This window comes from Microcaecilia unicolor, chromosome 8 (assembly GCF_901765095.1).
Source record: "Microcaecilia unicolor chromosome 8, aMicUni1.1, whole genome shotgun sequence".
NCBI lineage: Eukaryota > Metazoa > Chordata > Amphibia > Gymnophiona > Siphonopidae > Microcaecilia > Microcaecilia unicolor.
Genome location: NC_044038.1, coordinates 143614841 through 143639791, shown reverse-complemented (window position 1 = coordinate 143639791; position 24951 = coordinate 143614841). Strand labels below are relative to the sequence as shown.

The window sequence follows — 24951 nt, the reverse complement described above, 5'->3', positions numbered from 1 at the left end:
CAAAGTAAAGCAGCTGAGAACCTTGACTGAAAAAGGTTCCAGTTCATTTAACTGAAAAAGCAAATCACTTTGAACTTTGACCAGGGAAGATTCTTTTCTATTAAGTTTCTACGATGAATGCATATATCCCTTACCCGAGAGACGCTGCAGCTTTGGCATTAATAATTTCTATTTATTAAGGATTCCTCAACTTTTCAGTAAGGATCTGTAACTCACCCTTTACAGTCTACTGTCAGGAGATGCCATTACCTATCCATGCAGCACCCAAAGACACCTTTTATATCTGAAATCTGGGTATTTGCTAAACACATGCTGGAAAACCAGGTTTTAGATCTTAATTTTGCTTTAAAAGCAGCATCCAGCAGAGCCCCACTAGAGAAATGGAAGATTTTGATTTAAGTTGTGCTTCTGTGTTATTAAAGCCACAAATAAGAGGATGAAAGAACAGACATGAAAAAGTGAGTGTTTCTTTGAGAGTAACTTTTTCAAATGGTGTCTACCAGTCATTTCAGATTCAGAATTTACCATGCAGTTTCTCACCTCCTCTCGAAGTTCTTTCATCCTCTCTTCAAAATCATAATCCTTCTGTTTTTCTTCCATTTTTTTCTTGTTCACTTCAAAGCGTTTCTTCACTTGATCCAGTGTGGAACGCTCAACCCTCATGGACATACCCAAGTTTCTCTGATCTATCAGGAAAAAATAGAATAGCTAATTACATCAACAGCTACAAAATCATAATAGCTTTTCTCATGAGGACTTCCCAAGTACACCTCTACTCTAAGAAGAAACAGGAAAAAACTAGCTATGAGTAAGGGTTACTTTTTTATTGCATTTAATACTTATGAATGGTGGCTAAATATGTTATTCTGGCACCTACATTCCAGAGCAGGAACCCCAAACTCTTCTGACAAAGTACCTCAATATTTGTTCCGGAGGGACCACAACTAGGAATGAGACAATGGTTGTATCACAGAAAAGCAGTATATTAAATGCATGACTCATACCCATACTACTTCATACTCCTTGCCAGTGCAATCATTGGTCTAAACTAGTGTCAAACTGATTTTTTGGACTCAGCAGTTTCCTCCTGCTCTTTTGGCCTTGCAGCTCAATCAAACAGGGCTGGAATCTGGAGCCATAGACCTTCATGCATAGCTACCTGGGAAATGTCCTCTTTTATATCCCCTCATTATGGATGTTAGTCCTGTCATAGCAGCCACAGCTCAGGACTGGAAGCCATGCACCAGGGACCTAAATTCACTCACTATGTGTGACCACTGTTCCATCATTCAATGCCTTCATCTCCTCCTCAATGGGGGCTGTCAACATTGATCATGCAACATCCCTAGCCAATACTGAACTTAGGTTTCGGGGCATGGCAGCCCACAGCACTGCCACTGAACCACCAGGCTGGCCAACCTTGGTGTTTTTGTGATGTGACCACCTGCCTATCCAGATCTGGACTGAGACCACCAAGTCATTTCACACAAGCCTCCAAACAAAGAGTAGACTATTGCTTATTACTGACCTGTGTTTGATTTAAATCAGTGATCTGAAAGTGAAAGGCTCTAACACCCTCTGCTAGTCTGTCACCCATTCTCCTGGCCATGATATTAAAAAAAAAAAAAAAATTCAGAATCTGGAAACAAGGATGATACAGGGTGAAACTGTTGGCCGTTTTCAACATCATGAGGCGCAATTTTTTTTTCACAATGATCAATTTTTTTCTCAAAACACAAAGTTTATGATAACATGTAATTTATGATTTTAGCAAGACTACCACTTTAAAATGAACATTAGGATGTTCCACAATATGGAGACCAGTTCTGGACAGATTTCAAAACCAACAGATGAAGTTTGAGGAATACAGTAAGTATAATGCAGGCAAAAATACTTAAGTGCAAACATTACACAACTGGTCCATGCATGTTTACATCTAGCCTGAAAATGTTAGGTTTAAAAATAAAAAAAAAATGTAATTGATTAAAAATTATCCATAAAGGGAAAATTAGGTTCTTACCTTGATAATTTTCTTTCCTTTAGTCACAGCAGATGAATCCATTAACTGATGGGTTGTATCCGCCTACCAGCAGGTGGAGATACAGAACACTGAAAAACCATAGCGCCCTCTTGGACGGCTAGCTCCATCTGCCTTCAGTATTTGAAACTTCCAAAGCAGAGTGAATCCTCAAAGTAGAATAACATGAACTTTCCTCACAGCGAACAAACGCCCCAGAACAGGAGCAATAACCATACAAAGGAAGGACGATCTCAACCTCCTGTAATAGAACAGTATATAGAAATCCTGAAAACTGTTTTGCAACTCCTCCCGATGAGGGAACATATCTGCATATTAGATTGTAAGCTCTTTAAGCAGGGACTGTCTTTCTTCTATGTTTCTGCAGCGCTGCGTACGCCTTGTAGCGCTATAAAAATGCTAAATAGTAGTAGTAGTAGTAGAGAACTGAACAAAAAACAGAGTCAGACAGGGAGGGATCACGGATTTATCTGCTATGACTAAAGGAAAGAAAATTACCAAGGTAAGAACCTAATTTTCCCTTCCTTGTCATTAACAGCAGATGAATCCATTAACTGATGGGATGTACAAAAGCATTCCCTAGCGGGAATATGCAACTCTGCAAGCCAGCACTTGAGCTCCAAAATGTGCGTCCCGCTTCGCTGCAACATCCAGCCTGTAATGCCGGACAAAAGAGAGCTTAGAAGCCCAAGTAGCCGCACTACAGATCTCTTCAAGAGAGAGTGCTCCCGTTTCAGCCCACGAGGAAATCGCTCTCATGGAATGCGCCTTGAATGCGTCAGGCGGAGGCCGCCCTGACAGCAGATACGCAGAAAAAATGACTTCCTTGAGCCAACAGGCTATAGTTGGCTTAGACGCTGGAGACTCTCTTTGGGGACCTGATAACACAAAAAGGTGATCAGAAGTCCTGAAGGCATTTGACATCTTCAGATATTGCAACAGAGCCCTGCGGACATCCAAAAGATGCAACTGCCCAAAAGATTCCGGAAACTCCTCCAGAGGGCAGATAAATGGGCTGGTTCAGGTGAAACGCCGAAACCACCTTAGGCAGGAAGGAAGGCACCGTACGTACCGTTACTCCGGACTCTGAGAATTGCAGAAAGGGGTCTCGACAGGACAGCACCTGGAGCTCAGACACACGTCTCGCCGAGGTCATGGCCACCAAAAAGACTGTCTTTAGAGTCACATCCTTCTCCGAAGCTCACCTCAGCGGCTCAAAGGGCAAACACTGGAGCGCCTTCAACACCAGCCCCAGGTTCCAAGCCGGACACGGCAGCCGCACTGGCTTAGAAATCAAGCAACGTCCGGAAGAGCAGGCAGGGAACAGCCAGAGACCTTCCCTCGAAAGCATGCCAATGCTGCCACTTGCACTCGCAGGGAATTGTAGGCCAAGCCTTTTTGTAAACCATCCTGCAAAAAGTCCAGTATTGGCGAGACTGTAGCCTGTGTGGGTGTGATCGCCTTTGAAACACACCACGCCTCAAACTAGTGCCAGATCCGAGCATAAGCAACAGAGATGGACCGCTTGCGGGTCTGCAAGAGAGTGGAGATGACTGTTAGAATAGCCCTTGTCTCTCAATTGCGCCCTCTCAAGAGCCATGCCGTAAGACCAAAGCGGCAGGGATCCTCCATGGTCACCGGTCCCTGCATCAACAGGTTCGGCACCAAAGGCAAAGGAAGAGGAACCTCCACCAGCATCCGCCGGAGGTCCACGTACCACGGACGCCTGGGCCAATCCGGGGCAATGAGAATCACCACTCCTCGATGTAGCTGAATTCGCAGGAGGACTCGCCCAATCAAGGGCCAAGGAGGGAACACATACAGGAGGCCCAAGGGCCAGGGTTGAGCCAGAGCATCCAACCCCGCCGAGCGAGGATCTCTCCGCCTGCTGAAAAAGTGTGGGACTTTGGATTTGGTGCTTGACGCCATTAGGTCCGCTATGGGCGTTCCCCATTTGGCACAGAGCTGAAGAAACACTTCGTCTGCCAGTTCCCACTCTGCTGGGTCGATTTGATGCCTGCTTAGGAAATCCGCTTGAACGTTGCTCTGACCTGTAATATGCGCTGCAGAAAGAAGTTGCAGGTGTAGCTCAGCCCAGTGGCAAATCTGAGCAGCCAGCGCTCAGCTCTGCATGCCGCCCTGGCGATTTACGCAGGCCACCGCTGTCATGTTGTCTGACAGAACTCAGACAGCCAGCCCCTTCAGAGTCTTGTGAAAGGCCAGAAGAGCCTGGAATATTGCTCTTAGTTCCAAGCGATTGATGGACCACCTCGTTTCCGCGGGTGTCCACAGACCCTGGGCATAGCTTTCCTGGCAATGTGCTCCCCAGCCGACCAAGCTGGCATCGGTTATCACCAGGCACCAAGAGGGAAGCGCCAGCGGCATTCCTCGCTGCAGTATGCTGTCGGAGAGCCACCACTCCATACTGACCCGGGCCGCAGGGAGCTACGTTAGTCTGCATTGACAATCCTGGGACATTGGATACCAACGCTGAAGCAGGGCAATCTGCAGTGGTCTCAAGTGCGCTCTTGCCCATGGCACTACCTCCAAAGTGGCTGTCATCAACCCCAACAGCTGGACAAAGTCCCAAGCTCGTGGGCGAGGCATCCTCAGGAGCAGATGGACCTGATTCTGAAGCTTGCACTGCCTTTGGTCGGGCAGAAAGACCCCGAGGACGTGTCGAACTGCACCCCCAAATATTCGAGAGACAGAGGGGGTCAGGTGACATTTGGGTATATTGACGACCCAGCCTAGAGACTGCAGTACTGAGACCACTCTGACTGTGGCCAGACGACTTTCGTCTGCCGAATCCGCTCTGATGAGCCAGTCGTCGAGGTACAGGTGAACCCTGATACCCTCTCGCCTGAGAAAGGCAGCTACTACCACCATTACCTTGGAAAAGGTGCAGGGAGCAGTGGCGAGGCCAAAAGGAAAGGCCCGAAACTGGAAATGTTTTCCCAACACTGCAAACCGGAGAAACCGTTGATGCGGGGGCCAAATAGGAATGTGCAAATAAGCTTCTTTTAGGCCCAGAGACGCGAGAATGACGGAGCGCAGGGTTTCCATGCAAAAATGCCGCACTCTTAGTGCCTCGTTGACTGACCTTAAGTCGAGGATCGGTCGGAAAGACCCGCCTTTTCAAGGCACCACAAAGTAAATGCAGTAGCGACCGCAATGGCGTTCGGCGGGAGGCACAGGGATCACTGCTCCAAGGTGCAACAAGACTTGTAAGGTCTCCTCTACCGCTGCCCGTTTGACGGCAGTACCGCATCAGGACTCCACAAACACGTCTCTCACCGGGGCGCTGAATTCCAATTGGTAACCTTCTCTGATCAGGTCCAAGGTCCACTGATCTGAGGTAACCTTGGTCCATTCCTCGAAAAAGAGGGAAAGGCGTCCTCCTACTGCAGGAATCGAGGAATGGACCAGCACCCCGTCATTAAGGGGGCCGCCCCTGAACTCGAGGCCTTGAACCGGCCGCTGCGGAACGCTTGTCCGAGCGAAAGGAGTTCCTCTGCTGAAAGCGGGCACGTTGAGAAAACCCAGCAGAGCGCCCCAGGCGATACCTGCGAGCTTCACAGAAGCGAGGTCTGGAAGAGGAGGGCCACACAGAACCCTTGGAAGAAGGCCTCTGCCTATCCTCGGGTAACCGCTGAGGCTTAGGGTCCCCCAGGTCTTTAACAATTTTTTCCAGCTCCTCTCCAAATAACAGGTAGCCCCTAAAGGGTAGCTTCACCAGCCTGTGCTTAGAGGCCATGTCAGCCGCCCAATGCTGTAGCCATAGAAGGCAGCGGGCAGCAACTGCCACAGACATCTGTTTAGCCGAAGCTCTGACCAGATCATAAAGGGCATCAGCCAAAAATGACAGGGCCGACTCCATCCGCAGTGCAACCTCAGCGAGGGACTCCGCACCATCCACGGGCTGCTCCACTGCCTGTTGTAACCAGGATAGGCAAGCCCGGGCAGCATAGGAACTGCAAATAGACGCCCTTAAGGCGAGGCCCAATATTTAAAAGGACCGTTTCAACGCGGATTCAAGTCGCCGGTCCTGCATGTCTTTCAGGGCAACCCCTCCCTCTACGGGGAGGGTGGTCCTCTTAGTCACCGCAGTGACCAAAGCGTCCACTTTAGGCATCCCCAAAGGGGCCAAGTGCTCCTCACTTAGAGGGTAAAGCTGACCCATAGCCCTGGCCACTTTCAAAGGCCCATCGGGTTCACACCAGTGAGCTGAAATAAGCTCTTGGATGGAGTCATGCACAGGAAAGGCTCGAGCAGGCTTCTTAGTACTCGCCATCCTAGGATTACCAGAGGAGGCCTCGCCCTTGGCAGGATCATCAATCGAGAGGGCCCGCAAGGCATCAGAAATGAGCGCTGGCAGCTCGTCGCGGCTGAAAATCCTCACCGCATTGGGATCATCCAAATCCGGTGGCAAACCGGCACCTTCCTCTGGCTCATCAGACCATGAGGCCCTGCCAGAACCCTCAGAATCCCCACAGCCCGACCACAGGGGGGGGGAGTGCACCACTCTCCGACGGGGAATGTACCTGTCTATGTTTAGCGTCCTTCCAACGCTCGGGGGAAGTAGCCAGCCCCGGGCCATCAACACCCGAGGGGAAACCAGGTAGCAGCGCAGTGTCAGACACCTGCGGCAGAGCTCTTTTCAGCATGAAGGCTTTATGCATTAAAAGCACAAACAGGGGAGAAAAACTCACCCTGACCCTCCGTCTCCAAATTAGGAGTAATGGGAATAGGAGCTCCTCTGGTAGCCTCTAACTGAGGCGTCCCCCTACACTCAGACTCCTCCGCAACAACGAGGGTCGAGACATGTGGCGCTTCCAAAATGACACCTGCTGCCAGCTCCATTGAGCGGGAAGAATCATCGCTCGCCATGCTCATACTAGCTCTAGCGTCTAAAGAGCACGTCTTACAGAGCCCCACTGCTGATCTACGTTTACCACAACGGGAGCAGCGTTTAACTGCCTCAGCAGCCATCGTCCGACCGGATGGAATTATATAAGTAAAATGGCGGCTTCGCACCAAAACTTACCCCATTCGGAACGGCATCCGCGGGACCTCCCGGAGGAGATGGGCACCAGTCACACCTCAAAAGACCGAGTCAAACGATCCGGTCAAGCTGCACGCTGAAAATAACCTCAGAATAATTACGCAGACTCAATGCGTACTCCGTATTTTTTTTTTTTAACGCTGTGAGGAAAGTTGGAGGCAGGCAGCAACAGAGGTACTCCGGTAGGCACGGGGATGGGTAAGGCAGGGAAAGGGCGAACCTATATGCCTTCAAAGTGGGCACCACCAGCCACAACACCCCAGCTTCAACTGGCAAAGCACAGCCACCCCAGGCAGAATTTTTCCAGGAGCTGATCAAGCTACGTCCACACCTGCTGGGAGATAGAGAAATACTGAAGGCAGATGGAGCTAGCCGTCCAAGAGGGTACTATGGTTTTTCAGTGTTCTCTATCTCCACCTGCTGGTAGGCGGATACAACCCATCAGTTAATGGATTCATCTGCTGTTGATGACAAGGAAAAGCAGAATCCACTTTATTTTTATACCTCATTAAGGTAAAGGAGAAATTTCTAATCTTAAGCAGAGATTTTAATAAATTCAGACAACCTTTCTGTTCCCTAAAAGAGACAATTTCAATACCTTCAAGACATATACATAAACCATCCCAAATAATCTATAAAAATATATGAAAGTTAATTTAGTTAGAAAAAAAGTCTTATGATATGGTGATCTTCCATTGGACCACAAAAGGATTTTAAACAAAGTTGTTAATGTTTATCAGCTTTCAAAGATGCAAAAAATTATTTTGATAAACAAAATGTATATAAAATACAAACCTAATCATAACTTTTAAGTAAAGGCATTACAAATCTTCTGTTTATCCAAGTAACATGGTGATAGAACCTATATTTCCGGATCTTAAACCACAATACAGAAAAGAAAAAGACATAACTTACGTTTCTTGCCATTGATGTGATCCAAGAAGTTGATAGAGTCCTTCACTACACAATCACAAACATTGCAGTAATATCTGAAAAACACGCACCACAGAACAAATGAGGAATTCAATGAGAATAAATTACTAACTACATTTCCACTTTTATTCTTTTTTTAATATATAGTTTAATCATTCTTCAAACACCAGACAATGCCATTAATTTTAGAAGGCAAAATGCATCAGGGAGGAACCCCCGTGTAAAAACCATAGGAAGTTCTGATTAAGGCTCATATGCACCTGAAGAACTGTGCCAAAAGTGTAGCAGGTGTTCTCCAAGGACAGAAAAGGTATTCCTTACATCTTATATTTGGGTGACGTCATCCTGACGGACCTCGGTGCAGGATACTACCCAGCACTCTGTATCTTTAAGAGGCTTTTGGTAAAGCACCAATGCACATGGGCAAGTGCCTTCCACCCTCAGTAACATATAATAGCTGGAAAAGAATTCAGCTCCTACTGGAGGTGGGTGAGTTGTAAGGATACCTGTCCTGCTGTCCTAAGAGAACACCTGGCTACAGGTAAGTAACTTTGCTTTCTCCTAGGACAAGGAGGACAATAGCATCCCTATATCTGGGAATCCCTAGTTACCAGGCTCACTGAAAACAACAGTAGGAGAATAGAGTCTCGCAACAGCGAGACTATTCTAACCAATTAACCTCAAAACAAATACTCTTCTGAACCAATTAACCTGAAAACAAATTGAAAACTGGCTGTGGTGGTGCAGCCTGGAACTGAATATAATGGGCCCTAGGAGGGTAGAATTGGATTCTAGACACCAAATAAATTCTGCAGAATTGTCTTACCAAATGGACTATTGCATTGGGTATCTTGCTCAAGGCAGTAATGAGATGTGAATATGTGAACTGAAGACCACGTTGCTGTCTTGCAAATCTTCTCGGTGGAGGCTGACCTCAAGTGAGCTACCGACACAGCCATGGCTCTCATATTGTGATCCATGACATGACCCTCCAGAGGTAGCCCAGCCTAGGTATAAGTGAAAGAGATTGAATCTGCTAGCTAACTGGATAAAGTGAGCTTACCGATAGCTGTCTCCATCCTGTTGGGATCAAAAGAAACAAAAAGCTAGGTTAACTGTCTATGGGCTTTAGTCTGCTTAGGCTCGCTTGCAGTCCAAGGTATGCAGGGCACTTTCAACAGGATGAGCATGCGGTTTTGCGAAAAATGTTGGTAGAACGACTGACCGATTAAGATGGAATTTCAACACTACCATAGGAAGGAACTTAGGATGTGTGTGGAGAATTACCCTGTTATGATGAAATTTATTATAAGGCGGATCAGCTAGCTATTTTAATCAGGAAAGGCATAGCGGCAAAGGCAGAATTAGTCACAGCAGATCCCCAAGGAAGGTATGTCCTGGTTCACCTGTGGCTACAGGGCAGGGAATTCCTGGTGGTCTCCTTGTATGACCCCAACACTTACACACCAACTTTCTTCCAGTCAATAATAAAACAGTGTGCCCCATATCCCTCGCTGAAACTGCTGGTATGTGGGGACTTTAATCTAATAGCAGACCCGGGGATAGACACCACAAACCTACGGGGTGCACCACAGGAAGGGAGTAGAAAAAGGGCCCTTCAGACATTTATGTGCACCCTGAACCTGGTGGATGCCTGGAGAGCTCTACACTCTGAAACAAAAGACTATACCCATTTATCTAGGGCCCATGGCACCAGCTCTAGGATCGATTACATTTTGATGGATAGACTGGCATTTTCATGGGTGCGAAACACAGGAATAGGCCCTACAGAGGTATTGGAACACGCGATTGTGTGGTTGGAAATAGAGGTCCCAGAGTATTATCAGCATGCAGGGGGATGGAGATACCCGGAATACCTGCATGGGAACAAAGAATTCACGCACTATTTAAATGTTAAATGGGAGAAGTATGAGAGATTTAATAAGCAGCATATAAGGGAGAACCAAAGCTTTATTGGATGGCCTCTAAAGCGGTCTTGAGGGGAGACATAGCAGCATTCGTCCAAGCATGCAAGAAAAAGCAGGCTAGGGCAATCTTGCAGCTGGAGGCTCAACTCCAGAAGGCTAAAAGAAAGTACATAAGGGCCCCGACCGCGGCAAATAAAGAACAGTACCTAGTTGCCCAGGAGGCATATTTTCAAAGCACTTAGCCTTCCAAAGTTCCATAGGTTTCTATGGAACTTTGGAAGGCTAAGTGCTTTGAAAATATGCCTCCAGGTGACCCTCAATACTCTTATCCATAGCCAAACTACGAGGTCTTTAACATATTATAAATGCAGATTGCAGCGATTTGGCAACAAAGCAGGCACTCTGCTAGCGAGACTGATAAAAACAGGTGGGCCGGGACGGGTGATCACTGCAATACGGGACCACAGAGGGGTGACAAAGCATAAAAATGAGGACATAGGGCAGATATTTCACAAGTATTTTAGTATGCTTTATGAGGGCTCACGGGGAAGGAACACAGAAACACTAGAAGGCTATTTAGAGTGGGTAGGCCTCCCTAGGCTCCAGGCACAGCACATAGATATGCTAAATAGGCCCATCACTGGAAAGGAAGTGCAGGATACCATTAAAACACTGGCTTTGAGCTCAGCCCCAGGGCCGGATGGCTTTATGGGAGAATACTGTAAGATCCTACCAAGGCCAGGGCTGGAGGCGATGGGGAAATACTTGGAACAAGTGATTGAGGATAGGGAATTCCCACAATATGCGAACAAAGCCCTAATCACCCTGAAACCCAAACCAAGGAAAGATGGAACACTCCCATTTCCTTGATCAATGTCGATGTAAAAATCCTGGCCCGAATACTGGCTACTCGCTTAGGGCAATTGCTCCCTGATCTTATAGGAGAAGAACAAGTGGGTTTTGTAAGGAACAGACAAGCAGGAAGCAATGTTAGACGCCTCTTACTGGCGATGGCAATGTGCCAACAGAAACAGGAGTCAGCACTGATCCTTAACCTGGACGCCGAACAGGCATTTGACAAGGTGGACTGGGAATATCTGTTTGGACTATTAACCTACATGGGAGTACAGGGGTGGTTTGGAGATGCGTTAGGGGCACTGTATAATAACCCCCGAGCAGCAGTGTTGGTGAATGGCGTGAAAGGGAAGCCCTTTGAGATCCGGTAAGGAACCAGGCAGGGATGTCCCCTTTCGCCCCTCCTCTTTGTCTTGGCAATGGAACCCTTACTCCGTGCATTGCGAATGGATGGAGAAGTGAGGGGGGGTTCCACTGGAGGGAGGTATAGTTAAAGACTTGGCGTTTGCCGATGACCTCCTTGTGATCACCCAGCGGCCGGAACACTCAGTAACTAGGATTTTAAGGGTGGTGGAGGACTTTGGGACCCTATCGGGATACACGTTGAATATCCGAAAATCTAGGGCACTGGAGGTGTTACAGGGAGATACCATCAGGCAAAGGTTGACACTGCAAAAATATAAATAGGAATCAAACTAGTCTAAATTTCCTCCTAACATTAATTATTAGCAAATCAGGAAAGTATAACTTTCATTACAATCTACAAAAAAATCTTTATTAGCAAATTCACATCAATATACAATAATAATTCCTTACACATCACAACATCTAAAATAGCATATAAACCCCATTCATACTCCATTCATTCTCATACTCATCAAAATTCAAAATTAAAATACAAATTTTGAAACAGAAGTGACCATCAGTAAATAAACCACATAAACCATTGGATCCTCATGTGGCATTCCCCCTCTAATTATATCTTCAGTCTATTAGGGGTATTAAACAACCTCCAGCCACCAAACTTCAGGTCTTATAACTCCACGAACAAAGGATCAGATCTTAAACTCAATTCGATGGTCTTTTCCTTCTGATTCTCATCTCATTTCAAAATCCATATCGAATATCCCATCAGAGTTATACTCAGTTTCAATACTCTCTGACTTTCATTCTCAGCTCTTCTCAGCTCGACACAACCACTTATCCCGCACAATTGGCGTCTCAATCATGTGTTTCGCCACTCACTTGGCGTCGTCAGGAGTTGTTATACATAAGCAACTATCAGTCTCTAGCAAGCCATTACTGGGGATCAGGAAGTCAGACCAAGTGCTCCATTATGACCTCTCCCATGGAGTGGGAGACAGAGGCAATAAAATACCTAGGAGTCATAATCCCTCGAGAGCTCCCACAAATGTACGAGTGGAATGTGAGAAAGTTGTTGAGTGACACAAAGCTGAGCCTGCAAATGTGGCAAGGACTCCCCACCTCACTCCTGGGTAGGATAGCTCTCTACAACATGGTGATAGTACCCAGGTGGCTCTATGTATTCCAGACTCTGCCATTATACCTGACTAAGCCGGACGAAAAGAGACTTAATAAAACTTTGCAGGTTTACCTGTGGGCGCAGAAAAAACCAAGAACAACACTGTCATTGTACTTGCCGGCGGAATTTGGAGGCTTGGGATTGCTGAACTTGCGCAACATGACAATTGCTAGTGGACTGAGACACTTGAATGATTGGCTCAGGCGTACACAATACTTTACCCCAACATGTTTGGAATTGCAGGAGGTGAAGCGGAGACACATTGGCTACCTGCTGCATAGGAAAAGCAAAGGAGAGGCCAGCTTACTGGCTGCAGCGCAGCTGTTGCCGACGGCGCAGGCGGTGTGGAGTTGGCTCTGCCGGCACCACAGGTTTTCGGCTTGCACGACCCCCTATCTTCCAATGTGGGGTAATTTGGAGTTCCCGCCAGGACAGAACCATGCGGCTTTTAAACGCTGGAGGAATAATGGACTGGAGTACCTCCTGCAGGCGATAGATGAGGAGGGAAAGATCAAATCATGGGAGGATCTCAGGGAACGGTTTTCTTTGAGCCCGCCAGATTGGTTCCATTATTACCAATTAAAGCATTACATTACCAGCCTCCCACAAGAAGCATTGACAGAAGATGTGCAAGAAGAGCTGAGATCAGCACTTTCGTTGGAAGCGCAGCAGAAAGTCCCGCTAACATATTACCACAGACATCTAAAGGATCCGGCAAAAGAGCCAGACTTTGAGACATTGTCGAACAGGTGGAGTATGGAGCTGGGAACCAAAATTACAGCAACTATGGTGCGAGAACACCTATATGGCTACCGCAAGAACACAGATCAAACATACTTAGAGCTTCAGTTTAAATTCACAATGAGAGCATACATCCCCCCAAGACAAGCGTTCCATATGGGACTGTCGCCAGATGGAGCGTGCCCCAAATGCAAAGCGGAGGGTGCAACATTGGGCCATATGTTTTGGGGCTGCCCATGAGTGGGAACCTTCTGGAAAATGCTGGCCCAACAGACTGCTGCCATTTGGACTATACATTGGCAAGTGGAAGCTAAGCTTCTGTTTGGGCACCCACGGTTGACAGGATACTTGCCAAAAGGGTGCCGGGCATTTGTTTCCAGAGCTATAATGGTGGCAAAGAGGACAATATTAATGGCATGGCTGTCTGCGGAGGGCCCTACAGTCCCGCAATGGAGGGGGCAGATGATCCACCTGTTGCGCACTGAGAGAACAAGTCTGGGAACTCGAAGGCCAAAGCTCAGGAAAACTTTCTGGCATTGTTGGACTCCATTCTGGCTGACCTTGACACCCCAGGCCAGAGGACAGATAATGAACATGTGATGTGGGAGAGGCAGTCAAATAACTAAAGCATGAGGGTTGCAACTATAGCTATGATAGAGAGGGAGGAGGGGAGAAAACTGTAAAATGTTATTGGAGAACGAGCAGTAGTAGTGCATATCAGGGAGAACGGCAGAGAAGATTGGGAAGCTATCAAACAGGCAATGCATTTCAATGCCCTAGATACTGCAGTGGCTCGTGTTAGATATGTAAACTATTCATAACCCTAATGGAAAATGTTGTTTTGTGGTTTTCCAATAAAAAATTATTGAACCTTAAGGCGGATCAGCTACTAGGGCCTGAAGCTCACTCACTCTGCAAGCAGATGTGACTTCCCAGGTCAGGTACTTAAGCTGACAGGAATCTAGTGGCTCAAAAGGAGCTTTCATCAGCTGGGTGAGGACGACATTTTATTTTTATTTTATTTGTTTCATTTGTATCCCACATTTTCCCACCTACCACCTATTTGCAGGCTCAATGTGGCTTACATAATACCATAAAGGCATTCGCCTAGTCCGGCAGAAAAAACAAATACAAGGTGATAGAGTGGATTAAAGATACATGTGGATGGGTACAATGGGGATAGAGGAGAGGACGGCTGAATAGTGTCCATTATTATTGGGATCGAGGAGAGGAGATTGTATAGTGTCCAATACGATCTTTGGTTTTGCTGTGTTGTAGTGTTTAGCTAGCTATGCTTGGTCGGTGGGGAATGCCTTTTTGAACAGGTTGGTTTATAATGCTTTCCTGAAATCCCAAGACACTGTTGGAGGTTTGACAGTGTCTATCAACATCAAACCTCTCATAAAGCAAACAACTAGAGGATGTACAGAGATGGGCTTGTCCTCCACATGAGTATGATAAGCACTAATTGCAGAGAAGTAAGCCCCTACAGACTTAGTTTTTAAACCACTCAGAGGTACTCAAGCTGTTTTTGTGTAAGACAAGTGAGCGGATCTAGGGCCTTGCCTTCACACCAGATCGCAAACCTTCTCCACTTAAAGGAATATCACCTCTTAGTGGAATCCATCCTGGAAGACAGCAAAAATCTGGAGACACCCTCAGGCAGGTACAAGGTGGTGAATTCTACGCTCTCAGTATCTAGGTCATGAGGACCAGGGTCTAGAGATTGGGATGCCTAAGGGACCCCTCGTTCTGCATTATGAGGGTCAGAAAACAGTCCAATCTCCATGGATCTTTGGAGGACAACTCCAGAAGTAGAGGGAACCAGACCTGCCTCGGTCAATATGGTGCTATTAAGATCATGGCTCCTGATCTTGCTTGAGTTTCAACAAATTCTTCCCTACTAGAGGAATAGAAGGTTAAACATTGAGTAAACCCTCCCCACAATACAGGTGGAAGGCATGAGGAACTTTGTTGTTTAGGTGCTTGGCAAAAAGATCCACCTAGGGAGTGCCCCACGCTCAGAAGATCTTGTGGGTTATGCCCATATTTAGACCCCACTCATGTGGATGCATGACCCTGCCCATCCCGTCTGCCAGATAATTGTCTTTTCCTGCTAGATATGTGGCTCTAAGCACCATGTTGTAAATTAGAGCCTACTGCCACATCTGGATTGCTTCCTGACACATGGGGTATGAGCCGTACCCCCTGCTTGTTTATGTAATACACTGCAACCTGATTGTCTGAATTAGACTAATTTATTAGTCAATCTCTGAAAGCCTATAGAGCATTCCATATCCCCTGGAGTTTCCAGGAGATTGATGTGAAGAGACTGTTTCTAGGATGACCAAGTCTCCCGAGTGTGAAGCCTATCTACATGACCCCCCCCCAGCCCAGGTTGCATAAATCCATGGTCAAGAGTTTTTGAGGCGATGGAATTTGGAATGGTAGTCCCCGGACTAATCTGGACCGAATTGTTTGAGCTGTGGCATGACCTGGGTGACACTGTCCAGATTTCCAGTGGCCTGATGTCACTGAGAAGCTAGGTTCCATTGCGCTCTCCTGAAATGGAAGCATGCTAAGGGGGTGACATACACTGTTCTGACCATGTGGCCTAGCAATCTCAACAGATGCCGATCTGATACCTTCTGGCTGCTGCAAACCTAGTCAGCGATTGACATTAGAGCAGTCGCTCGATCCTGAGGAATGAAGGCCCGAGCTTGCACTGTGTTTAGTAAGGTCCCTATATACTCCAACTGCTGAATGGGTTGGCGACATTAGAGCAGTCGCTCGATCCTGAGGAATGAAGGCCCGAGCTTGCACTGTGTTTAGTAAGGTCCCTATATACTCCAACTGCTGAATGGGTTGGCGATGGGACTTTGGGTAGCTGATTACAAACAATAGCAGCTCCAACACCTGGTTAGTCCTTTGCATTGATTCTTGACCACCCTCCTGTAACATGCTCTTGACCAGCCAATCATACAGGTAGGGAAAAACATGCACTCCTAGTCTGCATAGCAACACTGCAACTATTCTATACTATTCCCAGTATTTATAACGCGAAGGGGGAGGGAATGGAGGGCAGAGGGAAAGTAGCCCAAAGTTTCTCAATCTTAGAAGTGAATTAAGAGGCCAAGATCTCAGATGTAAGATGGGCAGTTGAAAGACTCCTGGATGGTGGGGATATAAGATTATTAAAAATCCTGAAAAACTGTTTTTAGATGAATTTGGTTGAATCCATTTAGAATAGATTCTCTTAGCATCATGAATTTGAGCAGTTTGGACCTGTTTACAGAGTCTAAGGGATTCATCTGATCTATGCTTTCGCCACAAGGGCGGCTAGCACACCTCATGGTGCTCCCCCAAGCTTACAGTCTCCACAAGTCTTACCCCAGATGAGAAAGGCTCAAGACTGACACTCTATCCCATGCTCTCCAGAAAACCTCTTTCCTTCTCCTTTCTTTTTTTGGTTTAGGTTGTTGTGCTGGAAAAGGAGAGAGCTCCACAGGAAACAGGAGAGAAGTGAAGGAAGGGATGACGTAAGTTTGTGGGGCAACAGAGGCAGGGATCTGAAGACCTGTAGATATGACTCTACAGACTCAAGCCACTCACAAAGCTCAACTGGGGACCAGAAGTAAAGCACTCAGAACCAGAGGCTGATCCATCCACCTGCTAGAGATTGAAAATATTGAGGAGCTGGACTGAAGCCAAGAGAGATATGTCTCAGCTCAGTTTTCCGTTCTCTATCTCCACCTGCTGGTTGATGGGTACAACTATCCCACAGGTTCTGGAAGTGAGAAGCTAGGTAATGGAACAAGTGTTAATTAACAAAACAATATCAGTAACTCTGTGCAAGATAAGAAAAAAAAACATAAAACTAACATTTATTTTCAGCTTCCCCCCCCCCCCCCCAAATCCCAAACTACCCTCTCCCCTAAACTACTAGCAGATTTCAGGAGGCTGTACTCTTATACCTCCTGATATCACATGCTTCAATTTCAGTTACAAATATGAGGTATTCAAAATAAGTAATCAGGCTTTTGGAGCCAAATTTTGAATATAGACCTCCACACTGACAAAAATATTTTCCTGCATTTAAAAGTGTAATTTGCCCTTCCCAGTTTTATTAAAATGTAGTATTTACTGGGGATCAAAGACATATAACTTCAAAATTCGGACATATGTATAAAAAACAGTACCATATACCAACAGAAGAGAAATGTCTTTACTGCTAATTAGAATCCAAACACCCCAACATCAATACTGCATATTATGCCAACCTAGGCTCATAGTCATCATCTCTTTTTCTCCTGATAGCCCCCTCATGCTCCCCCTATTTCCCCACTGCACTTATATCACCCTTATTGTGGTACTCTCCATTTGTTTCTCCCCTCTCCTTACTCTATCTCCTCCCAGTTTTTGTGGTTAAGTTTTTGCTATTTTGTTTGCCTGAAATGTTGACTTGACAATAAAACACCAAACAATGAGGCAGAAGAAATCCTTGCTTGGGATACAAAGATCCTAGTTCAACTATTATTTTAAAGTTTTAAAACCTAGAGAAAATAAACATGCAAGATCTCCCTTACCCTCCCATCTCAGACTGAGGTGTGGTTTTGGTAATGACAATTGTTTTCCCCAGCTTGGACTCCAGATCCACTTTGTAGTCTCTGTGTCGGAGGAGCTCCCTCTTGACAGGTGGCTGAACTGGTTTGCCTAAAATGAGAACCACAACATGAAATCCTTCAAAGAAACTTCACTTTCAGTGGTTTTAAATTCCACAGAATCCCATGTATCATTGTGACCATCTATACCTCCTTTGGGTCCAGAGATTTAAATGTTCAATAAGCAAACAGTGCACAGTATGCTAGACAGTTATTCTCACAGTTACACAGTTTTAAACAAAATACAAAGTATGGTTACACTTTATCTGATAACTGTCTTTTCTCGAGTCCTGCCAGATCAGTACAAAGAAGTAGGATCTGCCCTCCTCCCAGCAGGTGGAGACAGAGAAATCCGCTTATCTTCCCTGTATATGATGGTACAGCAGAGAAGCTGATCAGTATACTATTGAACAGTTTGCACCTCTTATTGAAAACACGTCTCTCTCTATCTCTCATTTCCTTTCCTGTCACCCCTTCTTTATCTTTTTTTTTTCTTTTTTTCATATGTGGATGTTACCCCCATAATCATAATAGACAGTTGAGTTCAACTCCCCAGCCACCTCACATACTAGGATAATATCCTGGATTCATCTGGCAGTACTCAAGGAATGACGGTAATCAGGAAGATATAATTGAATTTTCCTATTCACCTGTGCCAGACCAGTGGGATGTACAAAGTCTTCCTTTTATTAGAGGCCGACTGAATTTTGGCTTCGGTGCTGAAACTGACCCAAAAGCCTTTTTTCTACCCAGTTTTGATTTCAGCTGAAAGAGTACGGCCACGGTTTTGGCCAAAACTGACCATGTGCTTTCAGTGGAAGCTGGAAATTTGTGCTTTGTCCTGTTTGTCTCCCTTCCTCGCCCTCTCCTTCGAACAGGAGTTGCCTCCCCTCAGGCCTATCTTACAATCTTTGTTAGTCTAGAGGTGCAGTCAAGGCAGGAGTGATCCCCAGCTGTTCCTGCTCATACTGGCTCTGCTCTCAAAAGGTTGCCAAAATCTGTAATGGCAATCTCTCAAGACTGCCGCAAGATGTCACAACAACCATTTTGACAGTAGAGCTGACATGGGCGCAAGAGCAACTGGGGATCAGTCCTGCCCTGACTACACTACTAGACTCACCAGGTAGTCTGGGGGAAGGGGCTACTCTTAAGTCTGTAAATTTGGGATGATAGGAATAAGTCTCTCGGTGGAGACATGGTATTAGCTATCACTCCAAATGTGGCCCAAAGTCAGCCACTGTAAAACCACTGTGGCTTTTACTTTGTTTTCATTAGCCGAAGTGTGCAAAGACTATTTTGCTGGGAGGTAAAATATGGTATTTCATTATTTAAATTATTACATATTTCTGACTTGGATACCATTTGGGTAATTTTAAAGAATTTCCAGGCTCTGTTGGGTATGATGAAGATGCAGCATTTTAATTAAACTTGTGGCATGCAGAAGTTAGATTTTATGAGAAAGGAACCTGCAGTGATTGTTTTCAAGCACAAGTAGTAGTCAGCTTATAGTGCGAGTAGGGAAATAATATTACAATGAAATGAAGTTTATATATTAGAAAATAATTTGAAAAGGGTACTGCTCTTGATTGCAATTTTTCAGAGCATATAGTCGTCACATTCAGTGACATTAATGTGCTTTATTTATTCTGGATTGTGCATTAGGCTGGTATAATATCTGTAGTGTGTAGACAAGTCCTCTATCATATCTCCCCTCAGCCGCCTTTTCTCTAAGCTGAAGAGCCCTAGCCGCTTTAGCCTTTCCTCATAGGGAAGTTGCCCCATCCCCTTTATCATTTTTGTCACCCTTCTCTCTGCACCTTTTCTAATTCCACTATATCTTTTTATTTATTTTTGTTACATTTGTACCCCGCGCTTTCCCACTCATGGCAGGCTCAATGTGGCAGGCAATGGAGGGTTAAGTGACTTGCCCAGAGTCACAAGGAGCTGCCTGTGCCGGGAATCGAACTCAGTTCCTCAGTTCCCCAGGACCAAAGTCCAGCACCCTAACCACTAGGCCACTCCTCCACGACGACCAGAATTGAACACAATATTCGAGGTGCGGTCGCACCATGGTGTGATACAAAGGCATTATAACATCCTCATTTTTGTTTTCCATTCCTTTCATAATAATACCTAACATTCTATTTGCTTTCTTAGCCGCAAAAGCACACTGAGCAGGTTTCAACCAATCATCGACGACGCCTAGATCCCTTTCTCAGTCTGTAACGTCTAACGTGGAACCTTGCATGACGTAGCTATAATTCGGGTTCCTCTTTCCCACATGCATCACTTTGCACATTAAATGTCATCTGCCATTTAGACGCCCAGTCTCCCAGTCTTGTAAGGTCCTCTTGTAAGTTTTCACAATCCTCCCGCGATTTAACGACTTTGAATAACTTTGTGTCATTAGCAAATTTAATTACTTCACTAGTTACTCCCATCTCTAGGTCATTTATAAATATTTTAAAAAGCAGTGGTCCCAGCACAGACCCCTGGAGAACCCCACTAACTACCCTTCTCCATTGAGAATACTAACCATTTAACCCTACTCTCTGTTTTTGTATCTTTTAACCAGTTATTAATCCACAATAGAACACTACCTCCTATCCCATGACTCTCCAATTTCCTCTGGAGTCTTTCATGAGGTACTTTGTCAAACGCCTTTTGAAAATCCAGATACACAATGCCGCATATTTTCAAAGCACTTAGCCTTCCAAAGTTCCATAGGTTTCTATGGAACTTTGGAAGGCTAAGTGCTTTGAAAATATGCCTCAATATCAACCGGCTCACCTTTATCCACGTTTTTTTCATCCCTTCAAAGAAATGTAGTAGATTGGCGAGGCAAGATTTCCCTTCACTGAATCCATGTTGACTGTCTCATTAATCCATGCTTTTGAATATGCTCTGTAATTTTGTTCTTTATAATAGTCTCTACCATTTTGCCCAGCACCGACGTCAGACTCACCGGTCTATAATTTCCCGGATCTCCTCTGGAACCTTTTTTAAAGATTGGGAGTTACATTGGCCACCCTCCAATCTTCCGGTACTACTCTCGATTTTAAGGATAAATTACATGTTACTAACAATAACTCCGCAAGTTCATTTTTCAGTTCTATCAGTACTTTGGGATGAATACCATCCAGTCCAGGAGATTTGCTACTCTTCAGTTTGTAGAACTGCCCCATTACATCCTCCAGGTTTACAGAGAATTCATTAAGTTTCTCCGACTCGTCAGCTTCGAACACCATTTCTGGAAGCGGTATCCCACCCAAATCTTCCTCGGTGAAGACCGAAGAAAAGAATTCATTTAATCTCTCTGCTACGGCTTTGTCTTCCCTGATCGCCCCTTTTACTCCTCGGTCATCTAGCGGTCCAACCGATTCTTTTGCCGGCTTCCTGCTTTTAATATACCTAAAAAAAATTTACTATGTGTTTTGGCCTCCAACGCGATCTTTTTTTCGAAGTCCCTCTTAGCCTTCCTTATTGAGCTTGCCATGAGTGAGAAAGTGCGGGGTACAAATGTAACAACAACAATCAGCGCTTTGCATTTTACTTTACATTCCTTATGCTGTTTCTTATTATTTTCAGTCGGTTCCTTCTTCCACTTTCTTAAAGATTTTCTTTTAACTCTAATAGCTTCCTTCACCTCACTTTTTAACCACGCCAGCTGCCGTTTGGTCTTCCGTCCTCCTTTTTTAATACACGGAATATATTTGGCCTGGGCTTCCAGAATGGTTATATGTCTGCTGCCGGCTATATTCAATGCCAGTTTTATGTTGGCTGCTAAGGCTTGTTAAGTGCAAGTTCAGTCACTGACCGCATAAGCTGAACAGCTTAAAGATAGGACTGCTATTTATGCGGCCCAATTTAAGCGGTTATCTTATGCGGTCAAGGGCGGAATATCAAGTTTCAAGTTTATGGAGGGCTTTCTATTCCACCCATCAAACTGGTATCTGAGCGGCTTACAATCTAAAGGGGGAGGGAAAGACGGGGAGACCTACAGTATCGTATAGAAAAGAGCACAAGGGGAAGGGAGAAAACACTAGGGTCACAGGAATACAGCTGTGTCATGAACTCTTCGCTGACCTCCAAAGGCCTTTAAAAACAGGTAAGTTTTTAAGTCAGTTTTAAACTGAGATAAGGTGGGGAGAGCTTTTAAACTTTGTGGTAAACAGTTCCAGAGCTGAGGGCCCTGAACAGAAAAAAAAGGAATGACGAATGAGCATTGAGGAAATTTCATGAAATGAAGGAACAGGTAGAAAATTTTGTTGAGAGGAGTATAAGGGTCGAGAGGGAGTATAGGGGAGAAGAAGTATAGAGAAAAATGAAGGCTCCTCCTTAGTCCGAATCTTATAACCCACAAAGAGTAGCTTGTACTGAATACAAAAAGGAATAGGTAGCCAGTGGGCATCCTTTAGAAGTGGAGTCATCACATAAGTGCCAACTCTGCCCCCGGACCACCCACAAGTTAGCTGGCCTTGGTGCAGGCGTTAACCGCAAATATTCAGTGGCCCTAACTGGTTGTGCAGCTGAATATTGGCAGTTAGCTACAGACTGGTGATTTAAGTGAGCTGGAACCTTTCCTGCTCACTTTAATCATTTTGGATATCACCCAGCATGATGGGTTTTTTTTTACTGGTTCTCACAATGTTCCTGTCTCAGAAGATATTTAACTACATCTGCATTGACAGGGGAACCTAAATGTGCCAGACCTTTTGAGAAGACATTGTTAAAATGGCTCTCCCAGTTGTCAGTCTGTGCCTGCAGTTCCTGGGACTGGAGGGTAATCTCCTGTAGGTTTAGCAGAGGGCTGCCAACTGCAAACTCCGACAATCCCCATTGGGCCTCACTGGTTCATATTCACACAACCAACCTTTAGTTTTCGGTTTTGGCCGAAACCAGGCAATAAGTTTTGGCTGCAGTTTCTGCTGAAAATTGTCTAGACAATTTTGGTATCAGTTTCGGTTGGCCTCTACATTATATGGAGGCAAAGCATGTCATTCACAACTCCAAGGAATGCCGGTCCAAATCCTACCATCTGCTTAGTCTAGAGATGTAATCTATAATGGCAAGAAAACATATGAAATGTCATCCCAATTGCTGCTCTGCATATCTTTTAGGGATATAAAATCTCTGCCCGGAAGGTACCCTTTGGTTTTGTAGAATGAACCCTCAATTCCTGCAGCCTTGAGTAGAATTAGCAGCAATTAGTACATCTCTAATCCATCTTATAGATGCCTTGCAGACTGCTTTGCCTTTATATGGCCTTCTAAAGAGTTTGTCTGTCCTACAGAAAGAGCACATTGCTTTCAAATAGCTACATGACGCCCTTCTAAGGTCTAGACACCTCAATGTTCTGTCCTGTCTTTTAAGCTCTTGGGCTGAAAAACTGAGCAATTCCATTGACTGTTTGACATGGAAAGGTAAAACTATTTTGGGTCAGCAGGAAAGCATGATGCAGACAAACTCTGTTCCTGGAGATCCTAAAGATAAGATTCTTTACAGGACAGGGCTTTTACCTCCTACACTCCAGTGATTGCCACCAGCAATGTTTTTTTTTATGAGTAATAATCTTGAGTGATGGACAAAGTGGTTCAAAGGGCTCCTGAACTTGGGTCTTGAGCATCACGTTGAGGTCCCAGACAGGCAGTAGCCAACATACTGAAGGCTAATTATCCAACATCACTATTAAAGCCTCACTACATCCTAATCTAGTATACGCCTTCTCTAACAAGTGAGCACCACACAGTGAATCTTAAGGGAGCACAGAAAGTCAACTCTCCAGCCCCATTCCCCCCTCAAGTCTAAGACCTGTAGAAGTGTGCACCTCCAAGGAGATAGACTATGATCTTTACACCAGGCTGAGAAGGTCCTCCATATTTGTATGTAGATCCAGCAAGTACATGGTCCTCTTGTCGTTAACATCAAGTTAATTATTAGGTCAAAGAAGGTGAAAAAAAACCCACTCTTTATCCTGACTTCTCAAAAGCCAAGTCGTAATGCAGTATGGAACTGATCATCCATTTTGACCATACTGACCTAGGTCAGCCAGAGTGGCTCTGTAACTAAAGGTTCTGAACCATGGGCACATGGACCAAGCTGGTGTGATCAAGTTACAAATAAGAACCGTGTCTTGCAATCTCTTTCAGTACTCTGCCTACAAGAGGTCACGGAGAAAACTCATATAGAAACCTCCCTTGTGGTCAATCCTGGATAAGGACATCCATTCTCATGAAGGCTTTGCATCGTCCACTGGCTGAAAAACCTTGGGCTCTTGGCATTCTGTCTTGTGGCCATCAAGTCTGTATGAGAATATCTCCACCATTTTGCAAGGTCATCAAAAAAGTCCTTGTTGAAATCCCACTCCATTAGATGCAGGAACTCTACTTCCACAGTGTCCCTGCCTACAATATGACAAGTCAGAGCCTCCATATGAACTTCTGCCCATTTGATATGCTTGGCCCCTAGCATCATCTGCACACTCTTGGTCCTCCCTTGCTTGTTTATAAATGCCACTGCTATAATGTCTTCTGACTGTGCTTCAACACATGGAACAAAGTGCTAGAAAACCAACCCGACAACCATGATCAGATAAGTCAATCATCCAGCTATGTCTTCTGAAAGTGCTTCCTTCAACACATGGAACAAAGTGCTGGAAAAACCAACCGGACAACCATGATCACATAAGTGAATCATCCAGACACCCCTCCTTCTTACGCCATGTCACCAACGCCACTATTATCGCTTTGGAAAATGGGAAAATTAAGTTCTTACCTTGGAAATTCTCTTTCCTTTAGTCACAGCAGATGAATCCATTACGAATGGGTTGTGTCCACCTACCAGCAGGGGGAGATAGAGAACACTGAAAACCATAGTGCCTCTAGGACGGCTAGCTCCATCTGCCTCTCAGTATTTTGAAGCTTCCAAAGAAGTGTTAAACCGCAAAGTAGCATAGCATGAACTTTCCTCACAGCGAACGAACGCCCCAGAACAGAAGCAATAACACAAAGGAGGGATGAACTCAACCTCCTGTAGTAGAACAGAAATCCTGAAGACTGTTTTCCAACTTCTCCCAATGAGGGAACATGTCTGCAGGAAAAACTGAACACAAAACAGAGTCAATCAGGGAGGGATCATGGATTCATCTGCTGTGACTAAAGGAAAGAAAATTACCAAGGTAAGAACCT

The 24951-nt window shown here is 45.3% G+C and overlaps 1 protein-coding gene across 2 annotated transcripts in view; it reads right to left on the bottom strand.

Moving 5' to 3' along the window:
- The window catches only part of ZMAT2 (zinc finger matrin-type 2), a 52634-nt gene that overhangs the window by 8196 nt on the left and 19487 nt on the right, over nt 1–24951 (bottom strand). For both annotated transcript variants that reach the window (XM_030212685.1, XM_030212686.1), the window contains exons 3-5: nt 17690–17816; nt 8019–8092; nt 541–686 (exon numbers count right to left, since the gene is read on the bottom strand). In XM_030212685.1, coding sequence (XP_030068545.1) covers nt 541–686; nt 8019–8092; nt 17690–17816 — 347 coding nt within the window. The remainder of the gene's footprint in view (nt 1–540; nt 687–8018; nt 8093–17689; nt 17817–24951) is intronic.